Source organism: Trachymyrmex cornetzi, unplaced genomic scaffold, assembly GCF_001594075.2.
Source record: "Trachymyrmex cornetzi isolate Tcor2-1 unplaced genomic scaffold, Tcor1.1 scaffold15, whole genome shotgun sequence".
In the NCBI taxonomy this organism is placed as follows: Eukaryota; Metazoa; Arthropoda; class Insecta; order Hymenoptera; family Formicidae; genus Trachymyrmex; species Trachymyrmex cornetzi.
The window spans coordinates 1,470,141-1,493,793 of NW_017296091.1; the positions used below are offsets into that span (position 1 = coordinate 1,470,141).

Below are 23,653 nucleotides of genomic sequence, written 5' to 3' on the forward strand. Positions count from 1 at the left end.
GTATATATTTATCAATTTGAGAGAAAAATTTTTGTACAAGCTTCTCTTTTTTTTTATATATATACGTATTAATAAGTAATAAAACCGAGGGATGTTGTTTTCATTCCTCGATTCGCCAAACGGACGTAACGACAACGTTAGCATTAGTACACGAGACAAGTCGAAATCAAATTTCTTTATATACACACAGTTTAGATCAATAAATGAAATTTCTTCTTTTTTAAGAGTCGACGCTTTCTCCGTTCCCGAGTGATCTCTTTATTAGACCATTCAATACATATATACATGTCCAATGTTTTACATCTTGTACAGATAGGTGAGGATCGATCTAACTGATAAAACGCATCAACTATGCACGCAAGCGTAAAGAAATGTGTGTTGCCAAGGTGCAGGACAAAACCCGTATCGTACATGTAATATAAGTGTACATCGGAAACAATTTTCTCTTATATTGGCTATACATTTTATTATACTAATTTACACATATGTATACGTCCACTTTCCCGCGATTAGAGCCACCTTTACTTAACTGAGCTGGAGGTGATAAAAATTAAGGTATTAAATAGGAATATGTACAATTTATAATGAGTATTTTCCAGCAAAGGTAATACACCGTGCTGAGTCGTGTACAATATTTTTTAAAATAGATAGAATTCTAATTAGTTTCTGACAAATCATCACAATTTAAAGCTTTTTATTTTTGTTGTTAGTCGTTTACGTGTTAATATAATAATAAAAATCAAAGCGTGCAAAATGTTTCAGTTATCAACATTTCAAAAATTATATATTTTTTGCAGGTGAATATATAATAATAGGTCTGTTCGTGTTGCTTATACTTTTTGCACTCGGCATCTTTACTTTCTCTTTCTTCACGTCCGAAGTATATTTATCTCAAGTGCAAAAATTTTTTGGGATTTCAAGCAACGCAAACAAACTTAATGTTATTAATTGTAATAACGTGACAGTATGACACTGTGTTTAACCTGTTGGAAAAGACCCATAAATTAACATTTTGGCTGCCATGTCAGTATTTTCTTGTAAATTATGACGCTTACGTAATGACTATTCTTCATTTAATTTGTATTCGTTATTTACTCTGTAAATAATGTGACAGTCAAAATCATAGAACATTTGTATCATGATAGGAAACATGATACTGTATTCTCTGGAGAATAAAAATTGCGATGCGTTAGGAAAGAAATATAGGTGGGCGTTGGACCCGTTGGGACGGACGTTCTAAAAATTTTGATGGAATGTAAAAAAATAGGAACTTTGAAATTAGAGAAAAGAGATATATAAACGAACATAATTACAGGATGACCTTAAATTAATTGAATTAGCCGCTTTCCGCATCGCGTGCAAGAAAGAGGAAATTCAGGGCAATTATAAGAAATATCTTACCTTACATCTGTGAGAATACTGTTGTGTTTGAGTCTACTATTTTCCTTCTGTTATACCATGCTACATACGATTAATTGTAAAATTAAATTCGCTCCTCGGAGTCTTAGTTACATATTTTTTTGGTAGTTTTTACGCTACTAAGATACCGTGAAGACTCCTAAACCTTAAAAGTGATTCTAACATTGAGAATTAACATTTTAAGTTATTAATATATAATACAAGCAGTGACAACTATAACATTATTACTGCAAGTATTTCGCTGTTTAAACTCTGATGATTATATTAACGTGTTCGTGATATATCCAATTTTACAACGATTTCAACTGGCTTTGAATATACATTTTTAAATCTGTGTCAACAATTATAAATCGATTGGATCTTTGAAACAATAGCCATTCGCGCCACTTTAAACATTCGGTGCAAAAACAATGGTTTCTCGTGTCATCGTGAAAACAGATCAACACGATTATATTACCAACATATCGAAATATAAAATACAGTGTTCGATAAGCTCAAGAATAATCTACGAGTACAAATTTACTATAATTAATTATGCTCGCGATCAGAGATCGAAATGACTTGCAATTACTTAGTTTAACTCAGTTTGGAAGTGAAGACTCGCCGACTACTGTCGTCTTGTCGTTTAATCTCATAAATAATCACACGTATTAGATTAATGCTAAGCGTACCGGAAGTCTGGCCTAAATAGGATTTATGTCCCATTTATGCATCCTATCTACTCTTTCATTTCTCTTTTAGTGAGGATTTCTGGCCGGAATGGGCGGCCCACCAGTGGTTCTTGCTGGAACGGGTGGTGGAGCGTTCGATGGGGGTAGACTCGGTGGTGGGTGTTGCGGAGGCGGCGGGGCTTGTCTATGCGGCAATGGAGGAGGTACCGAGCTGGGCGGTGGTCTACTCAATGATTCCTGAGGACCGTCCATACGTGGTAAAGGCGGCGGTGGTCGATTTGGTACGGGGTAGCTGGGCGATCCATCAAGTATTTCCTCATATATGGCCGAATCCGGCGAAAGTCTCTCGTCTTGTCGATCATCCTCCATCGCATCCGCAACCGGTGGCGTCACCGGGCGCGCGAATTGGTTGGGAATCACGCTGAAGACACCCGCTCGTGGTATTTGCTTTCGCTCGTGAGCGGGACTCTTCGGTGGCTGGGAGGGTCGGCCCGGTGGTGCTGGTCTTGGGGGTGGGATTACGCCATTCGGGCTGCCTCTGCTGGGAGACGGCCGCTCGGTAATCTCCAATTGTTCCAATCGTTGCATGGGACTTTTCAATGGCGAGTCCGCCGTGAACTGAGCGATTGTAGTGTTGCTGCAGATTTCGATTTCTTTTTCGATCTGCTGTACCCAGTCAGGTGATTTTAGCGATAATTTTAACGTTTGACCGCACACCTGCGTCATGCCTTTCTTCGCTGCAGCCAGGGCGCACTGGCCATCCCTGAATGTCACCCAAATAGTCTCGCCAACGTAACGTACTAGAATTGCCTCGCCGATGTGAGATAGGTCTTGTATCAGCGCGAACATAAGATTATTATCGAACACGCTGTCCATATCCTCGATATCCTCCATTGCCTTGACTATTATCGTGCCATCGGGAGGACCCAGATCTTGTATCACTTCTTTGAACACGCACTCGCGCTTCTCGGGATCGACACAGTGCACGTCTATATCAATCGTGGCAATTACCGGTCGATGATCACTTTGCTTCAATTCCGCCCTACCATAATAAACCAACTTTCCTAGATTCCAATCTGTAGGCGAGTCTGAAATGTACATTTAAACTGATACAATCATATTTACATGTATACTTTATATAGGATTATATTTATATGTATACTTTATATAGGATTAAAAATAATCGTATGATAGAAAAAACCAACCAATATCAGGTATTTGCTTCCTACGCTTCCAAAGAACTCTGTCTGTCCATGCAGGTTGACGACACTTCTCGCTGGTGTCGTAATCGTCCGAGAACAAATCATATTTGTACGTAGGAGCGAAAGTAATGGGTCCTTCTTGAAAGTTCTTAAAGACGTTGCCCTGTTCTTGTTGAACCTTGAAATTAAAAGATTCATAAAAGATATATTATTAGCAACTAAACGTTCAATATTATAACGATAAAATTTGTTCATTTTTTCTATATGATTCATTAACAAATAAAAGAAATGTTAATTTCGGATCAATAATATGACATAATACCCTCAATTGGTCGTATTGCAGTATCTGATCCAATTCACTTTGCTTGATCAATTCCTTCATCTCATCCTTGTCCATGTCGACTCTATAATTGAAGTCACCACACCAAAATACGTAATCGTGAGTGTTCAGCGTTCTACCCATAGGAAATGTTATCTTCCTTGTGATCTCGGCATAGTCAGCGTTACGTTCGTTCACCTGAGACTGGCCAGCGGCGAAATGCGCGCACACGAAACAAAAGGACGTGGAGTATAGTACGCATCTAATTGCTGCAGCGCCTTTGTTTCCGGTAGCGCCTCCCAATCCCGTTTTCACGCAATCCACTGCCACGTCGCGCAGATACGGTGCGTGTACAGGTCGTATGAATAGATAGAGGCAAACGCCTACCAGTTGCTGATATGTTACGAGAACGTATTCTGTGTCCTTGCATAGCACCTTCTGCAGTTCCTCGGCCCAAGCCTTGGCGTTATCCGAACTGGCGGCCATAATATTACTGGCATTCAAGTCGACGATCTCTTCGAATCCTATCGCGAATATATCCACAGGAACATTGTCTTCCTGTTGTAGAGATGCTAAGACTGAAAAGAAATACAAAAATTATGGATTATAAAAAGAAAAATCTTTCACGATATGTGTATATACAGAGTCATTACAAAATATTTCCGTCTATTTTGTACACTTTATGATTCAGTGTTTTTAGAAGGAAGATACTTACATGAAGATCTGTTTGGCGAATCGAATAACCAATCGGCTAGGGATACATCCTTATAAACTACACTTCTAAAATGCCTGCCTCCGTTAACGTTGTAAGTACCGATGCTCACTCTGAGATTCATTGTATCCACATACTCGTTATAACGTTTGCAAATTTCTCGCAAGAGATTCGGTGCGGCATGTAACATGTTGGATGGCAACAATAAACGTGCTCTGTCAGCTAGTTCTGTATTTAATGTTGAACCTAATAATAGGATATCGATCGCTTCTTGCTTGTTGGAATCCAGTAAATTATTTTGTATCGTTCTAGCTGCCGATCTCGCACCGTCCATCAGCTTAGAACTGCCCTGAATGGCACCAGTACCCGCGTATATCTTGCTGACCTCGTTACCATTGTTGATCCACATCTGACGAAACACTTCCTCAAATCTCGAAACCATCTGCTGCTTCTCCATCAGTTTCAACAAACCCATCTGTTTGGCAAGCATCTCGAGTGCGAAGAACGTTTGCACACAGTTTGTTCTGTCCAAACAGTCCAGACAATTTGTCCTGATGGTGCCGGTCTGTTCAAGAATTACAGTATTACCGACAGCATAAAACAGCGAAAACGACTCCAGGTACTTTTCGACCTTTGCTTTTAGCTTCGACAGATTTTTCATGTTTCCACCGCGACACTCCTGATGATAATCAAACAGAATGTGCAGGACGTCTTTGTGCTCCGACATATTGTGATGGGTTTGAAACAATTGACTCAACATTGCTTCCCCTTCTTTGCTGCCGATCAAACTGGAGCCAAGAAGATTGACGATGACTTGCTGACCGTAACGCTTTTTGATCATATCTAAATGCCTGTCAAAGGCGGGCGCGGAAGTCTCGAAGCCGCGTGATATCTTCACTTTGTGGGAACCGACTTGTATACCAGGTTGCTCCCAGAACAGTGGTACCGAACCCCTCGTCTGAACATAAGACGTCACTTCGTTGTCTATATAGATCACCTGTTCTGTTTCCACGAAATTCGCCACGTGTCCGTCATCATTAGTTCCTCTAACATTAAATCTGGACAAATGATCATGTTTTTATATAAAAGTTTAATAATATTTTTAATAGAATTTTTTAACAGAAATCTTCAACATAAGTTTTAACAGAAGTCTAATAATGATACACCGTAGTTTAATCAAGCTATATATTCCAATAAACTTTTATTTTACATTGCAGCGCATATATGCGATATGGATTACTCATATATATGTTATATGTATATTGCGAGATATATCTCTTATCAAGCACTATGATAATTCTTGATATTGTGAGGAAAAATGTCTATTGGTGCTTGTTAATTTTTTTTTTACTGAACTCTTTTCTTGCACTGTTTATCTTTTCTCTTTCTTTCAAATAGAAAGAAAAGCTATACTTTTCCATCAAAGAGAGAAAAATGATCTTACCTAGTGCCAGCACGTTCGCAACTTAATCTAGACATGAGTACCGCTCGAGCTTGTCTGTGTCCAACATAGACGGTTCTAATCTCCACACTGCCACACATTGCTTTCAATAACCATTGACTCGTATCTACGCCGTATCTCAATAGATGAATGTGCAACATTCGATTCCTAATTGACGAGATGATATATTATTTTTTGGTCCGATGGATCTTTCACAAATAGAGATACATCATTTTTGTTTAAACCTTAAACTTTCTATTATAAAAGTTCATGTTGTAAAGGTCTTACGAAACTGTCTACTAACCAGAAGAACCTATTATCCGTAGTCGTAGATTTACATCTTCTCTGAGCGCTCAACGTAATATCGAGCGACTTCTGTCCAGCAGACCAGGAGAAATAAAACGTTCCAGAATTCAGGACCTTCCTGACTTCAGACACGCGATCCTCCATTCCTTGACTATAAAACAGAGGTACAAAACTTGACTGCGTTATTCGGAAGACCTCTGACTCGCCGATCTTTCCAACGGAAAAACATCCGGTAACCAGAACGAGGTATAACAGAGTGTTCTCGCCTGCATTCAGTTGTAGAACACCCAGACATCCATACGCGTCCAACAATTTAGTATATTTCGGTTTTAGGAACTCGTGCTCCTCTGCGGCTGTAAATAACGCATATTCATGAGAATTTTCGGTTGGCAAATTGTACTCTCAAAAATATTTCACCGTATTGGTGAATATTAACATCATTTTGGGTAAATATTAACATCAGATTTCAAATCCACAACATCCTAAGGAAAACATTAAATCAAGAGAAAATCAAAATTACTTTATTTTGACGTTATAAAAGTAAAAAATAATGACTTTTGGTTACAAAATTTGACTATTTATTGATGTTAAAAATCAAAATAAAATCATCTTGATTTTTGCTGATTTTTGTGTATTTCTTGGGATAATTGATATTAACACTGAGGATTTATATCAATACTATGTTGGTATTGATATTTACATGAGAATTACATAGACACCATATAGTGTTAAATCTACATCGATATTTTTTAAAGTGTAACGATATAAATGCTATTGTTGCATACGACTGTTATACTATGTTCTAAAAGACAGTTGAATGGAAACATGGAAATTAGAACAGGCTTTTCAATGTATCCTATATAGACCTTCAAGGAACATCTTACTATTCTAAGAATATTCTCTAAGGAGTAAGGACTAAGGATGTCCCTTGGATAAAGTGTGCTCTATGGACTTGTACAAAAATAAAAAGAAAATGTATAGCAATGAGTTATGATTTATGGTTCAAAATCACAACCGTGATGCAAGATCAAGAAGATACAGAGCGGAACGGCAGAGCTCCGGTTCACATTTTAACGACAGCGTGCAGCTGTCACAATGTTAATGCGGTTGCCCTTAAACGATATCTTACTTGCACGAGTGTCTTCTCGCAAGTGAAACGCGTGTCTGCTTGATTTCAAATGTAAGAAGTGTAGGAGGATGCGGGATAAGGTGAACAGGTTGGCCATGCACGACCTCGCCGGTTTTGCGTCCGCGAGCGGATCGTCTCTCCGCTTGGTTTGGCCCGTTACTTACAAAGGACTGCGATCGCCTGCGATTCGAAGAGCAGCGTCTCCTTGCGGCCCCGCTGTTCGAGTATGACCGAGTGCGGTTTGGGAGAATCTAGCTTTTCGTAGACGCGGAGACTCTTGCCCATCGCCATTGTTGCGCGGTCGTGTTTCTCTGGTTGCGATAGCGATACGGCGACGACGATGATGCTCTACGTAGCCGCGACAGATTACGTCTGTCACAACACGTCGCACCGCAACAATCGGACACCGAAACAACGTTCTCACCGTGACTGGCGCGGCGAGTGGCGACTGAAAACCACCGCTGTCAACCAGTCAACCGTCGCCGTCATCGACGATGCGCCAACGAAGATCCGCCAGCTTTATAACTTTATACGGTAGACCGCGTAGCGGAAAATTCGTTCGACGCCCTCTCAAGAGATTTTACAGGATCGCATCGTGATTAATTCCTGGGGCGAAAATTTTTCTCATAATTTTTTTACAAATTGGAACATTTTTCAGAAATACTCAGAAATATATTTGGAAAGTTTACATATTCTCTCAGAATTTTTCATACGAGTGATTTCTGAAATATTCTGAAATTTCTCATCCCATAATTTAAAAAAAATATTTTTAAATCTTTTAAATTTTATAACATTTCATCGGAAATTATACTTATAAAAAGTCTTGGAAATTTTACGATATTTCATAATTAACATACATGAAAAATTCTGAGAAAAATTTTCACCAGGGATGTCCAAAAGAAATTAACAATGTTGCTTTGGAGCTGAATCTATCAAAATAATAAGTAAAAGGAGCATATGGATGTTTTCTTTTAAAAGGAGCATATGGATTATTTGATTTTCTGCGCAATCAAATAATTAAATTTTATTTTGTTAAATATAAATAAATTTATCAATGATAGATTTGATAGATCTGATTCTGAATCTATTAATTTAACTGCTAATTATTAAACAGAATGTGAAGAAACTTATGCGACATGTAATATTTCTGATGGAAATTTTTTTCATAATTTTTACGAATTAAAACACTTTAAAAATACCAGCTGATGAGAAAATTTACGGTCGGTATAAATTATTATAGGTCAGTATTTCATAGTTCGTTTTTATTATTATATATTCTTTGTTTTTTAGAAACATCGAATGTGTTCCGAAAGTCATCAGAAAGAAGTGTATTTTCTGTCAACAAATGTAAAAAGCAAAAATGCTCCAAATCGTGGAGTATGACTGCACTTGAACCGAGTTCTTCTTTCTACAAGTCTCGTTGTGTCTCCTTCTCTAGCGACTGCTCGATAAAAAGAGACGGAGAGTTTTGGTGCAAGTGTAGTTCAACCTCACATCTGATAGATCAGTTTTTTTTTTTTATTACAGTACAGTAGTAGACTAATAGAGAACAGTTTGCGTACGTTGATTTCTTGATTTGATGTGTGAATTTTCCTTTTTTTCTGTTGCGTTTTCGAAAGTAATTGAGTTAGGAGGATTACAAGATGTTTATAACGATAAAAAGAGGACTTCAAAAATTTATGGTAAACTATAATTTGCTTGACATACCTACAATCGTACATATGTATATATTTTCACTGTTTAATTTTTAAGACAAGACGTTTTCTGCCTATTTCCTCTTTTTGTTATGTACATTACAGACAAACCGTGGAGGACTGGCGTTAACACAGCGATTAGCTAGGTAGTAATGTTTTTATATATTTTTAGTAGTAGAAAGTCATATATGGTATTATATTTTCTTATTTTTAGGCTCTGAAATTTACATTGTTATCATTACTATGAAATTATCTGCTGTATAATTAAAATGCGTTCCTTGATATTCAAAACGCTCGCGAATATCATTTGTTTTTGTTTAATATTTAATAAACAAGGACGAAATGATTCCAAAAGCATTGCAAGCGCCAAGTAGAACGCAGTTCGAGTGTCATAATTTGAATAACAATTCGAATAAGATAAGGTTCAACAGTTCAAAGTTTAAGTTGTGCAGGTATTTAATTAAAGAAACGAATATCAATTATATATATATATATATGTCTTTGTTTTACAGGAGTACTGCTGTTTTATACGACACCACTGAATATCAATTTATGCAGATGAGCAAAATTCCAACATTACATTTTCAAGCATCCTTACCTCGTTTACCGATACCAAAACTTGAAGACTCGTGCAGGAGATATCTGAATGCGCAGAAACCTCTGTTGAATCAGAAGGAATTACAGAACACATCGTCCTACATCTCAAAATTCCTTACCAGTGAGGGACAGAGTTTACAAAAGCTGTTACTCCAACATAATGCAGAGAATCCACACACCAGTTACATCAGCGAACTGTGGTTCGATATGTATTTACAAGATCGCAAACCTTTGCCGATCAATTATAATCCTTTCTTAATTTACGTGCCAGAATCTGATCCGAAATATAATGCGCAATTAGTAAAAGCGACAAATATTGTCGTATCATCGTTGAGATTCTTAAAGTCGCTCAAGAATAACATTCTGGAGCCAGAGGTGTTTCATATGAAACCTGACAAGTCAGACACTCCATTATTCCGCAACGTTACAAGATTGATCCCATCTCGCTTTAGCTGGTATGGCGCTTATCTGTTCAAGGTATGAATAGATTAGAGATAGCGAAATGATTATGCCAAATACTCTAAGATAAATTAATAAAAAAATAGAAATTCGTAAAAAAATTAACAAAATTTTTTATCGTAGGCTTTTCCACTAGATATGTCCCAATACAAGAATCTGTTCAATACAACTAGAATACCGGAGTTAGGAAAAGATAGAATCTTTCATGACCCCTCAGCTAAGCATTTGGTTGTACTGAGGAAGGGTCATTTTTACGCGTTCGACGTTTTGGATGCAAACGACTCCATTCGTAGTCCTAAAGAGATAGCTGCGTGCCTAAAAACCATTTTGGAAGATGATAGGCCAGCAAATAAATATCCCGTAGGCGTTCTTACATCGTCAGAAAGGGATCATTGGGCACGGGCACGCTCACATTTAGTCGAAACAGGGAATCGAGAAATTCTTCAGAAAATCGATTCAGCTGTATTCGTAATGATCTTAGATGACGAAATTATTGGTACCGACTATTACAAGCTTTTTAAAACATATTTACACACAGACGGTACAAACAGATGGTTTGACAAGTCGTTTTCCCTTATTGTTTCTAAGGATGGCTACGGTGGAATCAACTTTGAGCATTCATGGGGCGATGGTGTCGCGGTACTCAGATACTTCCAAGTGAGCACATTGTTTTAGCTTCAAGCATATTAAGCATCGTTAATTTAATTACTTTAAACATTTGAGAACCAGAAATGTAAAAATCTTTGTCATCTTGTAGGATGTGAAAGCCGATATATCGAAAAAACCTAGATTTCATCCTAATGAAGTAGATGATCTTTCTAAAGAAAACGTAAACGTAGAGAGACTACAATTCTCTCTAGATGCGAAAAGCAAAAGTATCATCGATCAGCAAAAAGCAGATTATCAAGCATGGGTGAATCGACTGTGCGTCGATTTTATGGTTGATGAAGAGTTTGGTAAGGATCAGTGTAAGAAGCTTGGGGTAAGTCCAGATGCCATGATGCAGTTGGCATTCCAGTTGGCATTGTATACCCTAGAAGGCAAATCGGTACCAACTTATGAATCTTGCAGCACAGCTGCATATAAACACGGCAGAACAGAAACCATCAGACCTTGTACACTAGAGACTAAAGCGATTTGTATCGCTATGACTCAGAAGCAAATCGAGCTTTCTAAATCAGAGCTAAAAAAGATGATACTTGAATGTAGTAAAACTCACAACGTGCTTACGAAAGAGGCTGTAATGGGTAATTAGTTTGATCATTATTAGCAAATTTATAAAAAGAACGTATATATATTTGATAAAATATTTTATAGGTCAGGGATTTGATAGGCATCTATTCGCTTTGAGAAAAATTTCAGAGAAATCGGGTTTCACTAAGTCAGCCATTTTTCAAGATTCCGCTTACGATGCTTTAAATCATAATATATTGTCTACATCTACTTTATCAAGCCCAGACATATTGGGTGGTGGATTTGGACCAGTGGTACCTGACGGCTATGGAATTGGGTAAGATATTCGTGTTACGTTGCTATTAACACTGAAAATGATATAATTGTTAGTACTTTGTTGTATCTTTGGATGAATTTTTAAACAGAACTAATACGTATTTGTTTAGATATACGATCCAAGACAAACGTTTGGGTTCAACCGTAGTGAGTTATGAAGGCAGTCATAACGCCAGTCAATATGTGCAAGCGCTAAAATATGCATTCAAGAGCATCCATGATGTATTACATACATAAGACAAGCATTATGGTTGTGTAATTTGCTATATACATACATTTAGTTACATCTTTATTTGGATGTATCTTCACCGAGATCATTGAGTTATTATATAATATTGTACATTATAAGAGAATGTTTATAATCATGTTGTATCAGAGGTAGGCACAAATCGTCTTTGGAATCTTAAAGAGAAAGCAATGATGATGACGAATATTGCCTCTGATATTAGCTCGAAAATTTTTATACAATTGTTAAATAAATATTTTTAGTACTTTTGAAGGGATTGATAACTCTCATGTTAATTTTTATAATCAACTATTTTCCCACTAATTAGCTAACAAGTAGATACATACAATTAGAATACAGAGGATAAATTATTATAGTACTTTGTATTACATACTTTACTTACATTGACAAGAAAATATGTACATATTAACTTATGCAAAAGTGAGCGCTATAACGCACTCAAAATGTTTAACAAAATTTACGTTGCTTTCTAACATCGATAAAAATTATAGCCTATTAAACATTTGATCTTAGCCACTTTTATGTTTCAAAAGAAGTAGAATGATAGCATCCAATAATATAACAGACAATATTCACAATTATAGACACAGAAAGGATGTTAAATTATGTCACCTAAAATTGTATGAATATAATTACAGACATGCAATATACCAAATTCGTATTGGTATCTGGAAAATTCTTCTGATCTCAATGATTTTATAGATATGCAGTCATTCCTCTAGAATCTCTTTTACTGATGACTAAATGTGGAATGGAACATTGTGATCCCGATAATACTCCATAACTTATTCTCTCGTAATTTATGATAGCTTATCGCCCATTTTCACTTTGGATGTCTGAAACAAAAATATGAAAATATGTTCATTGAGGCTATATTTAGTTACATAGTCTTGAATATTTCCAATTGTATTCGTAACATGTCCATATGAACACTTACCATATAAATACCAACAATTAAACCAAAGAGTCCAATAGCAGAACCAAAAATCTCGACTATAAGAATTTTTACGAAAAGGGCAGAGTTAGCCGCATCGGCGAGAGCCGCACCAGAACCAACGATTCCAACCGCTATTCCACAGAAAAGATTGACGAGGCCAACAGCTAAACCAGCACCAAACATTAAGTATCCAGACAACCAGTTCTGACTTCTGATTTCTTCATTTTTGTAAGCTTCTGTGTAAGTGAATTTGTCAAGCATTCCAGATAGAACAATGGCAGTGATCAAGCCATAGATAGCCACAGCCTCACAGAATATCACAGAAATCAAATTCTTTGTCTTGATTCTAGGTGCTTTCACACCACCACCAACGATAGACACTCCCGTCGTATGGATACCTCTGAAAAGATAAATAAATGACTTGTATAATACAAATTTAAGTGATTCCACTCAAAACTCTAATATCTGTTTCTATTAACATAGATTAAACATAGATTAAATTTAATCTTGGTTTAACTTATTCTTCATCTTTTCCTAGTTCTAAGAATTGGAAAAAGATAAAAAATAAATTTAACTGAGATTAAAGATAATCTACATTGATAGAAACAAGCATAAATCTAACTTACAATGCAGCACCTACTACAGACAAAGCTACTGATAGACCTATACCCAACGTGCACCACATATATGGAGAAGTATTCGTCAAGAACCTAAATGAAAATCAAACACTTTGTTTAGGATCTTTTTGTGCCAATAATTCAATAAGATGAGAAATCACTGACATAAAATAAACATATAAACTTACCATCCAACGCTAACCTGCTCTCCTTTGCCAGTAAATACATAGTACAAAACTGCAACATACATATTATATACTATATAAATACATAATACAAACACAATATATAAATATATAAATACAAAATATATTATATCAAAGAAATGTATATATACGAAATCTTTTATGCAACTCGAAGATTATTCAGTAAAATAAATTCACGAGATGCATTTCACGAGATTGTTAGCAATCATATCACATATGAATATTTCGGCAAAATATCAAACGCACAAGAAGCTCTAACGTGTTATATTATAATATAAATGTGAAGCATACCCAAAATAAGGATCGTCGCCGAGGCGGTGATCGCGAATGTGTTACCCAGATAATACCTCATCGTTACAACAATAAGCTTTGCTTCGAGAAAAGTAATATATGTAATATTCCGCGGTCTTCAAGCACAGCCGACCCTCCGGGGAGAAGCCAAGTAACCCGGTAGTCCTTTCGTTTTTTGTCTAACAAATCCTCACATTGAGAAACTCACGAAAAGATCACGCACACCCGTCGCTGTCATGTGACGACTGCTCGTAGTCTAGTAACCGCTAGAGATTTTTTTCTGCGGCAGGAGTGGGAAATCATAGTGAAAATTCGATAATCTTGTCTCACCTGTATTGCACCTTTTTGGCAGTCTGCACCCAAAACGGGACGACATATATATTGCCGTTGAAAAGACAAGGAGCAAAGATATCACCCAAGTACAGAAGGGGCAAGTAAAACGAGTGAACGCAATTACGCGCGTTTTAATGGAAATTTTGATAAAAAACCAATTAACTTAAATCGACGATTAAGACAACTCACTTAATTTATGCAATAATAATTGCAACATTTTCAGGTGAAAATATTAATTTTTTCGTTAAGACATGTGAGAAAAAGTTAGAGACGACTATAATTGTATAGTTTTGTTGTAATTTGGTCGGCTGAATTACTTGCCAATTAACTTTTAGGTGATACCATTTTATTGATGTGAATAGAATTTTTTTAAAATAAAAAGTAAAATTAGAGATGAATTATATATACAATTGTACAGAATTACATGAATAGTTATACTGAAAATATTTTGCTTTAAATATTTAAACCAGCATTTAAATTATATATTATATATACACGTATATTATGAAATATGAATATATCATTCGTTGTCCTTTATCTAATTTTTTCCACATATTAAACAACACAAATTCTATTTCTAATTAATATTAATAAAATTACAAGTATTGATAAATTTGGTTACACGATCGCCTACTTTAATAATTGAAATAAATTTAAACTTTCAATTTAAATTTACTTCAGTTGTTAAAAGTTATACTTTGGTATTGCGAAATAATTGCAAAAGAAAATGCAATTGTATACATGTAGTCTGTATCGACTACATTTCTATTTATCAAAAGTTGCTGCAGTTTTTGTTATTATGATAATATATATTATAAAAATAAGAGAAATTCGATACTATCTATTATTTCTATTATCGTTCCAACAAATATCGATTTGCACGTTTCTGTCGACGCGCGAAGGAGCGAGATTGATTTTATATAAACGGAATCATCGGGCGCATTTCGTAAGAGGAGACGAATACACCTAATTTTAGAATTCGTCGCATTCACGTCCGTTCGTGCAACGAGGAAGTAGAGCCTGCTGATGTTTCATATTAAACGCACAATCGATCACTCTCAATAACAATTAGCGAGAATGTCTCTGACGAAACAAGGGTAAGCAGCTTCTTTTCGATCCCGGGCTACCGGGAATAGAGAAAATCCATCAACGTCTAAATCTGGTCTCTCGTTTGAAGCTACTTGTTGCAAAACCGGGTCAGTTCTCCGCCTAATGACAAATTCTGCGAACGGAATGTTCGCTTCCGTGATCCTACGGGCACTCGTCGCTCATGGTCTATTTCTGTCCGCGATTAAATTTACAGTGTGTTAAATTTAGATAAATGATGGAAACACGTTTGTGGCTTGCGACTTGTTTGTGATAAAATTGGAATCGCTGTCGCACGTTCGACTGATCCGCATATTTTCAGACACGTCAACTTTATATACTATTACATTAACACTCATTAACTCACACAAACGTATTCGCAATGAAATTTAAAATATTTAATGTATAGAGAAATTTCAAGTATCTCCTATGTTTTTTCGATAACAAGTTTTCCCAGTAAATAATGAGTGCACTGCGTTTTAGACATGATGCACATAATACATAATACATTGAAATCCCTGAAGATTATTATTTTCGTTATATTTCATTCTCAAAATTAAACTCTTGCTTCTGCAAAGACAATTGTTTCTTCGGATCGAATGTATGATATAAATGGACATTATTATCTTTTTTGTTTTCGTTTTATTATATTATTTCCACAGTGTCGATGGTTTAAAATGAATTAAGAATTTACATTTATTGCATTGTAGAAAAGTCTCATTTCTTTTAAATATTTTATATCAAGTGAAGTATTAAAAACTATTTTGATCATTCGTCTATTTTGTTTCAGAAACATTTTGCTTGACGAATTTCGTCGTGTTATGCACGACACTGTCTCGCAAGAGGAATCGCTCGTGACTCAATTCGCGAGGCTATCCGCGTCAGGTGATAGACAAGAAATGGTCAGGATGCTTATCGAAATGTCCTACGTGGCAAACTTGAAACCGGGCGACTCGTATGAGGGTAAGAATGACGTGCAGGCCGCGCAGCTGTACGAGAAGTCGGTTAGGGCGGCAATAGAGTCCAAGGATGAGCACGCAGAGATTAGAACCTGTAATATTCTCACCCAAGCACTGTTTGCGGCCAGTGCAAACGGTAGAGTGTTTCTAGATGCGATCTGCGAGCGCGCTAGACGTTTCTACAGTATGCGCGTTTACGCGAGCTGCCTGCGAGACTGCGAGTGCATGCTGGCGCTTCCTGCGAGTTTCTATGACGACTCTGCGGAGAACGTTAAATACTTCGTGCAGCGTAGGAAGGAATGCCTTCAATTAGAGCGAGAATGCTTCCGAAAGTTGGAAGCTTCGTCCTCTAGGAAACGCGGCACCCGTAGAAAGACGTCTTCCTCCTCTTCCCATTCTTCTTCCAGCGGCACGTCGCCCACCGTCGACGGCAAGCCGCATAGCTGTCTTGCGAGCTGCCCGGATAGCGTTGAGATGCAGATCGATGAGACCAGGGGTCGACACCTCGTGGCTACAAGAGACATCAAACCGGGGACTGTACTCATTGTCGATCGGCCGTTTTCCTTTAGCACAGACGCATCGGCTCTCGACAGGAATTGTTTGCATTGCCATGCCACACTTAAATTAGAAGACAGCGTTAGAATTCCATGCCGCAATTGTCAAACAGTTAGTAGAGCGCATGATTTATATTCGCGCATGCTACGACGTGCCATGTATATAGCGCCAGATGTAATTATCCATACCTTCGCCTGTTAGAATTCCTATATTAATTTATTTCTTTTTCTTTTCGTGTCTTCCTGCAATTTATACGCCACAGATTTTTCAATATAAATCTTGTCTCGCGTTCTCCAGGTGGCCTTTTGCACAGAGGTGTGTCGCAAGGAAGCGTGGGAGTCGTATCACCAATACGAGTGTTCGGTATTTAATCACTTCTTCAAAAATTCGTTGAACAACGAACGACAACAATCGTCTTACCTCCTGCTAGCTTATCGCACAACGGTTATACAAGCGCTATCGCTACGAAACAGAACAGAAACGACGTGCGTTTTGAATCCTGATTTTCTACGATATCATGCTAATGATAACGCAAAAGATAAAGATAACGATATTAGTAAGGAGTGCGCGGACTTGGGATCAAAGAGAACGTATAGTCCTCTCGATTATCGAACGGTGTTTCAACTAAAGACTCATTGCGCTGATATGGAACCTCACGTAAATCTTATTCGTACCGTTGAGGCGATTTTTCTTGCGAAATGCTTGATCTCTGTATTGAACAAACTGGACGTCATTTGCACAACGGAAACATTCGTTTTATTAGCTGTCGCTATGTTGCACCATTTGCAGGCAATTAATTGCAATGCATACGAGATTATCGAGAATGTCCACGACGAGGCAACGCGCGTCTGGGAGCCCAGAAATATCGGTGCTGCGATTTACAGCACGGTCAGTCTCGTGAACCATAGCTGTTATCCCAACGTGGTTCGCCATTCTTATCCAAACGGTAAGCGATCCAATCAGCGAATAAATTGTACAAATTTACGAAGACAATAAAGAGATTAACTAAGTTTTTAATAATTCTCTTTACAGGAATAGTCGTGGTTAGAGCTCTGCGCTTCATCGGCAAAGGATGCGAGATATTCGATTGTTATGGACCTCATTTTCTCAGCGAGAGCAAATTGAACAGATGTGAGTTCTTGTGGAAGAAATATCGATTTCTATGCGGATGCGATGCCTGCAAACGGAACTGGAAATTTCCGTTACCAGAAATAATGAATTATAAGTGCACGGCGTGTTCGAAACCGATAGATCTCTCGATAATAGATGCAACGAATCAGCGGTGTACCAAATGCGAGAAAATTGTTGATTTAAAGAGAATCGAGAAGCAACTTTGTAAATCGATTCAAAAGAGACTGAGCGCTATCGCAAAAATGTATCAAGGAAATTATAAAGACGCGATGCCTCTGCTATTCGAGCACGCGGACTTTGTCAACAAACACTTGACTGAACCGAACATCGAAGGTATCAAAACAGAACAATGTATCGTCCAGTGTTACAATTCTCTTGGCTCTATTTCTGTCTAGTACTCCCTTAGTTGGTTCATGACAATTATTTAAAGTACTGAAATAATTACTTCAACGTTTATTCTACAGCTCTGTAAAAAACGCGACACAATCCATTAAGAATAGATACATCCAGTATTTTATTCTGAAAAAAATTGGAAAAAAATTATGCAATCAGAAAAAACTGGAAAATACACGGTACAATAATTTTCAATTGCGTTCTCGTTAACAGTTCCTGAGACAATGCAAGTTTAGACTAAATAATTAAGAAGCATATAATTCTCATGATAAAATGCGTGATATAAAACAAGCTATTCAAGAGTTAATTGATTTTCGTACGATAAGTCAGCATATACATCTAACGCCGAGTAAAAGAGCGAACCTGAATTACAATTCTTGTGAATCAAATAATAAGACGGTTGCGCACAAATGTGCATTTTAAGTACGATGTTATGCCTCTTTCATGCTCATACTATAAAACTGGGTGACATAACATATTAAGACTATTGCTTTTCAATAGCGATACCTTACTTGCGTGAGAAAGACAAGAATTATATACAATGATTCATCATATACATTGGTAAAGTACATCCAGTTGATTAAAACACAGAGATGCAATACCTAAATTCAACTAGAATCCGGTGATAAAGGTTTAGGCATTCAATTACCACATGTGTGTCTCTCTAATTTCACTAATGATGTGACCTGCTTGAGTCAATGCCTGCAAAATTAGAGTAATTGTTAGAGATCAATTATTATAAAGAAGCGTATATTTAACTTTTTATGTCAAATAAAAATACCTTAAGCATGTCCGCTGTTTCTTTACGCCTAACAGCAATGTGTTCACTTTCGATCAACAAGGCCTCAGCCTGATCTGATTTGTACAAATATGTGACAAGTTCACTTTGTAAATTATCTTTCACAAAGTTGACTAGGAAATGCATAACAGCCTTTGGTACACTATCCTGAATAGACTTTCGAACAATATAAAAGTATGATCTTATGAGTCTTTCTGCAAACAAGAAAAAATTAAAATTGAAGTCTGTTAATATAAAGACTGTTTACAATTGCGTAAGCGTAAGTAGTTATAAAAATTCATCAATCACAGCCGAATACAAGAAGAATATTCGACTGTGTTTAGTTAATTCTTACAACTACAATCACTTAGAACTAAACCTACGCAAGTGTGGAATAAACGTAATGTGTATGATGTTCAATATGATATATTTCTTTACCGATAATATCACAATCCCGTTGCTCACGATCACTAAGTTTTCGGGATGTCTGTATTGGTACCGCAGGAAGTAGATTTACTGGCTTCTGTTGCGGGGATGCTTTCTGTAGTTCGATCATTGGATTCATGCTCGGATTTGGGGAGTTACTGTTTTCACGCATCCTGATCGGAGAACCATCCGCGGAACTTGTTGACTCCGTTCTTCCCTGAAGTAGTAAGTTACTTAGCAGCCAATGATTTTGCTGTCCTTGCTGTTCCTTAGTCTGATCAGAAACAGAGTTCATCTCATCTTGATTATTGACTGATTTTACAATCTGTTACAAATATATTTTACTATTAATAGCAAACACAGCATAAAAAAGTTGAAATGGATAAAATAACGAATAAATTGAGGAACACATAAATGTTGCTAATCACATTTAAATTATCCTTGAAACACAGTAACTTTCTCAATGAGTTATGCACAAAAGAAATTTCAATAAGAACATTAAATAGAGATTATTTACCGTATCATTGGTGATTATAGTACTAGATGCTGAAGTTAATCGTTTATTGTGCTTCAGGTGATCTACATCGGCATCCTTCAATAAAGATGACACAAATGCTGCATCTTTGTGAAAGTCGGGATGCTTAGTGTTAATGTACGCTAATTCTATGGCAACCAAGTTTTCTACCTTTTTAAAAAAAATTAAATCATATGAGTATAAGGAACGAATTATGGATACATAAAGAGAATGGATATTTTAGTTTACCATTGAATTGGTAGGTGGGAGTCGTCTACGTAGCAATTGTGTAACGACATCAACGATACGCTCATGCAGTTTAGGGAAACGCAGCATTTCCTGCTGCACCTCAGTGCCACAATGCTGTATTATACTTTGCATTTCTTCGTGTACAAGTTCTACGCATCGTAACGAAGGATCCTCCAATTTTCGTATTTGCCGTTTAACTAGCAGTTCAAAGGAGACTTCTGGCACAAAGAGAGCTGGTCTCGGACCAGTTGCGTTGCGAATAGCGGTCAATATGTCGTATTTACTGAGGTCTGCCAATGGATTAATCGAATCGAGCGTTTTACCAAACGTCTCGTGAAATATATAGCAAATGCGAGCACCGCCGCATAATTCAGTGGTTTCTATGTTCCTCGCCGTTCCCTCTATCGTAGCGCAATAGCTGTTTGCAAATTTCGTGATGATCTGTAGCAAGGTTTGACTTTTGTCCTCGACATCCCCACCATAAGAATTAAGTAGGGTTTGATATTGCGCTACCATTGTGTTCACTCTGTTCTGTTTTAAAAAAACACAAGTTCTACCAAATTATGCTTACTTTAGTAGATTCTAGCTACATCTCTCCTGTAATTCAATTCTGTTATTAATATTATTACCTTCAACTCTGGTAAACAATCCCTAATATGTTGCATAAGCAAACGATTAAGAGTTTTTGCTAAGTATGGAGTGCCATTTCTGTTAGCCAACGTTGGATATTTACGTTGCAAGAATGTGGCTTCATCCTTCAACGCTTCCTGAATACTTTTGTTATTCATTATGTCTTGCTGAGAACGATTAACTACACCTATAATACCCAATTTAACTGGGATGACCCTACCACATAGAATATCTATGGCATCAGTTCCTTAAAAAGAAAAAAAAATGTATTTAATAATTGTTGTTACAATCGATCCTATGCTTTTTGACAAATTTGAAGAGAGAATGTAAAGATATCAAGAAAGATGAAAAAGTAAATTTACCAGCATCCATGAGATCTAATTTTGTAACAACTGCCAGCGTTCGTCTGCCATCTGGATCAACGTCTTTGCTGAGCTTCAAACTCTCACTTGTAGCCATGTCAGTATTGGCAGTGACAACTGCTAAAATTATAGAGTTAGGACTGCATATGTACTTTAATACAAGCTCACGTATCTGAGACTCAATGTCCTCCGGCTGATCACCTACTGGTACTTTTGTGATACCAGGTAGGTCTATAAGTGTCAGATTAACGACAGATGTCGAGTATATTTTAAGATTAATTGGTTCCGGACAAATCCCTTTGTTTGCTCCAGCCATTCTGTCAGTTTCTGCTTCAATCTCTGCACGAATATCATCAAAATCTTTGTAAATCTTGGTCTTTGTATGCAGAAACATTCCCCATTCCTCCAAGTCCAGAGTGCCATTTTCTGCGCTTCTGTGTTCTCGATCATCTTTGGGTGTATATACAAGTTGTAATATTAATGGACGTCGTGTGACAATACCAGTCCCTCGTGGTAGGAAAGAACGGCCCACCAAGCTTTCTATTACAGACGACTTTCCTGAACTCTGAAAAATTCAGTATTTGCTCTTATTCCATATATATCCAACAATAGATCTTATTCGATTTTGACTCTTCATCAAGAGTATGTGGGTTCTTTTTTTCAGCTAAACTTTTGCACCCTCTATTATGTCCTTTTCTCTCCAACAGAGCAAGAAAGAGGAAAAATGAATGGTACAATAAATTTATCTAAAAAGAACAAAAGCTGTATTCTCAAAAAATATTGCTTATGAAAATATATGAAAATATTATAGTATATGTTTTGTATATTATAAATTTCACTAATATTTTCGTATACAATATTTTTCCAGAATAAGACGCCAGATCTAAGACCGGTATTCATAGTTATTATTTTAATATAGTTTTAATGTAGTAATTTTAAATAATTAATACGGCTCTGTGATTAACTTACGATATCTCAAGACTGTACTTAACGACTGTCTTACATATAAAAACTGACTATGAATATTGGCCGAGGATCAGAATTCCTTTGAGATTGTACACCAAAGTCACATCACAATATTATGATTTTGCCTGTCGACTGATTACACAAAGGTAAATATGATATACCTAAGTGTATGATTCATGCATTGCAAAATATAGTATTATTTTTTCTTACTACAACATTAATGGATAGCAAACAGCTTATCATTAACAGATAACCATTACGTTTTTCATGACAAAGAAAAACAATATGACAATAGAACAAAGAAAATTCAAATGTCGGTTAACCAATGTTAGATCCGTTCCTTTCGGTTGCACCTTCTCGCAATTTTCTCTCCTATCGGATAGAGATTTCGATCGCGCATTTGTTTAACCTTGAAAATCGGAGAAGGTAACAAAGTCCAGATGAAAGGGGCGGATTTGCCATTTGCTGTTTTCGGTTTGGTGTCAAGTGACTGCGGGCCGAACAGATACTCCGGCTAACCTGCGTGCCCAAGACGACGATCTGCGGCAGTTGTAGTACGGTAGCACCGACGGTGTTAAACACGTCCTGCAGTTTGTTTATCACAGGTATTAGGGCTTCCATAGTGGAGCGAACAAGCGACGACGAAGCTTCCGCGTCGCGTCGACGAATGAAATCGATCGGAACAACTGTCGGTTACGAAGCCGGGTTCAATTCAAGTAACGCTCGCGTCACTCTCCTCTCCTCTCCAACTTACACCTGCCTACAGCCGTTCGGCTTGCGGTTCATCCAGGTCCACCCCTACATGCGTCGCGATTCCGTGATGGAACTTGACGGAACTGACGGATGTGGATAGATATTCCACACGCTGAATTCAAGAATTAATGATGCGCTCAACGCAGCTCGACGACTGTATATCGCATTTGAAATACTGACGAAATATCTACTAGCCGGCCATAGGCAAATTTTCGTAACCATTATATATACCAATAGGGTCTCGGGGATCTGAGGGTAATTGAAGAACGATGACGTTATCGATAATTGATATAAATTTCGGATTTTTAATAGCAATTTCAACTGGGATACATTAGTGTGTACATGGTGCATATAAAGTTGTCGTACACAATTGTCGTAAAAATATATGTAATGTAAATACAAAAAAACAGGTTAAATCTGAAAATAGCCCAGTCAAATGAGATCAAAAAAGGAGGAAACCTCGGAAAAATTAGAACCCAGCTGAATTTTTGCACACACCTTTATTTTGGCATTATAAATAACGTGCAAAAAGTCCCCATCGATATCGTGTTCGCTTCGAAAGTTATGAAAGGTCAAAGGTCACGAAAATCGATTTTTCGCGAATATCTCGCTTCCTATTGGTCGGACGTCAATTATGGTTATTATAAAAATTGTACATTGAATATTTTTCTACAAAAAATGTCCTATGCATTTTTCACGTACGAGCAACCATTTTCATATTATATGGCCAACTACACTTCAATATTGAAGAAAAAGTGACCA

At 37.0% G+C, this 23,653-nt stretch overlaps 5 protein-coding genes across 9 annotated transcripts; 2 read left to right on the plus strand and 3 right to left on the minus strand.

Moving 5' to 3' along the window:
• Nucleotides 1–234: 234 nt before the first annotated feature.
• On the minus strand, nucleotides 235–7,780 carry Synj (synaptojanin). The gene is made up of 7 exons (XM_018502832.1): nucleotides 7,364–7,780; nucleotides 6,069–6,423; nucleotides 5,768–5,932; nucleotides 4,327–5,381; nucleotides 3,615–4,189; nucleotides 3,296–3,470; nucleotides 235–3,178 (listed from the first exon to the last, which is right to left on the minus strand). Exons 1-7 carry the CDS (start codon nucleotides 7,488–7,490, stop codon nucleotides 2,157–2,159), a joined length of 3,474 nt encoding a protein of 1,157 aa, XP_018358334.1. The 5' UTR covers nucleotides 7,491–7,780; the 3' UTR covers nucleotides 235–2,156.
• Nucleotides 7,781–8,712: 932 nt separating this feature from the next.
• Nucleotides 8,713–11,967, plus strand: CPT2 (Carnitine palmitoyltransferase 2). Of its 3 annotated transcripts, XM_018502694.1 has the most exons (7): nucleotides 8,713–8,881; nucleotides 8,999–9,039; nucleotides 9,406–9,967; nucleotides 10,073–10,606; nucleotides 10,707–11,196; nucleotides 11,267–11,459; nucleotides 11,569–11,967. In XM_018502694.1, exons 1-7 carry the CDS (start codon nucleotides 8,843–8,845, stop codon nucleotides 11,693–11,695), a joined length of 1,986 nt encoding a protein of 661 aa, XP_018358196.1. In that variant the 5' UTR covers nucleotides 8,713–8,842; the 3' UTR covers nucleotides 11,696–11,967. The 3 variants fall into 3 exon arrangements, with proteins under 3 accessions (XP_018358196.1, XP_018358197.1, XP_018358195.1); XM_018502695.1 differs by lacking the exon at nucleotides 8,999–9,039 and having other exon boundaries at nucleotides 8,855–8,881; XM_018502693.1 differs by lacking the exons at nucleotides 8,713–8,881; nucleotides 8,999–9,039 and adding an exon at nucleotides 9,169–9,345.
• A 188-nt stretch (nucleotides 11,968–12,155) lies between these two features.
• LOC108758011 (Vacuolar H[+] ATPase PPA1 subunit 1) lies at nucleotides 12,156–14,062 on the minus strand. Its single transcript, XM_018502718.1, has 5 exons — nucleotides 13,757–14,062; nucleotides 13,448–13,496; nucleotides 13,269–13,352; nucleotides 12,643–13,042; nucleotides 12,156–12,541 (listed from the first exon to the last, which is right to left on the minus strand). The coding sequence occupies exons 1-5, from the start codon at nucleotides 13,815–13,817 to the stop codon at nucleotides 12,506–12,508; spliced, it is 630 nt and encodes a 209-aa protein (XP_018358220.1). The 5' UTR covers nucleotides 13,818–14,062; the 3' UTR covers nucleotides 12,156–12,505.
• An 897-nt stretch (nucleotides 14,063–14,959) lies between these two features.
• LOC108758050 (SET and MYND domain-containing protein 4) lies at nucleotides 14,960–18,230 on the plus strand. Of its 2 annotated transcripts, none has more exons than XM_018502803.1 (4): nucleotides 14,960–15,186; nucleotides 15,966–16,863; nucleotides 16,987–17,635; nucleotides 17,722–18,230. In XM_018502803.1, exons 1-4 carry the CDS (start codon nucleotides 15,167–15,169, stop codon nucleotides 18,213–18,215), a joined length of 2,061 nt encoding a protein of 686 aa, XP_018358305.1. In that variant the 5' UTR covers nucleotides 14,960–15,166; the 3' UTR covers nucleotides 18,216–18,230. The 2 variants fall into 2 exon arrangements, with proteins under 2 accessions (XP_018358305.1, XP_018358306.1); XM_018502804.1 differs by having other exon boundaries at nucleotides 14,961–15,186; nucleotides 15,966–16,800.
• A 603-nt stretch (nucleotides 18,231–18,833) lies between these two features.
• Drp1 (dynamin related protein 1) lies at nucleotides 18,834–23,097 on the minus strand. Of its 2 annotated transcripts, none has more exons than XM_018502801.1 (8): nucleotides 22,658–23,097; nucleotides 21,173–21,737; nucleotides 20,810–21,057; nucleotides 20,181–20,711; nucleotides 19,935–20,102; nucleotides 19,430–19,691; nucleotides 18,995–19,206; nucleotides 18,834–18,915 (listed from the first exon to the last, which is right to left on the minus strand). In XM_018502801.1, exons 1-8 carry the CDS (start codon nucleotides 22,757–22,759, stop codon nucleotides 18,859–18,861), a joined length of 2,145 nt encoding a protein of 714 aa, XP_018358303.1. In that variant the 5' UTR covers nucleotides 22,760–23,097; the 3' UTR covers nucleotides 18,834–18,858. The 2 variants fall into 2 exon arrangements, with proteins under 2 accessions (XP_018358303.1, XP_018358302.1); XM_018502800.1 differs by having other exon boundaries at nucleotides 19,430–19,742.
• Nucleotides 23,098–23,653: the final 556 nt, after the last annotated feature.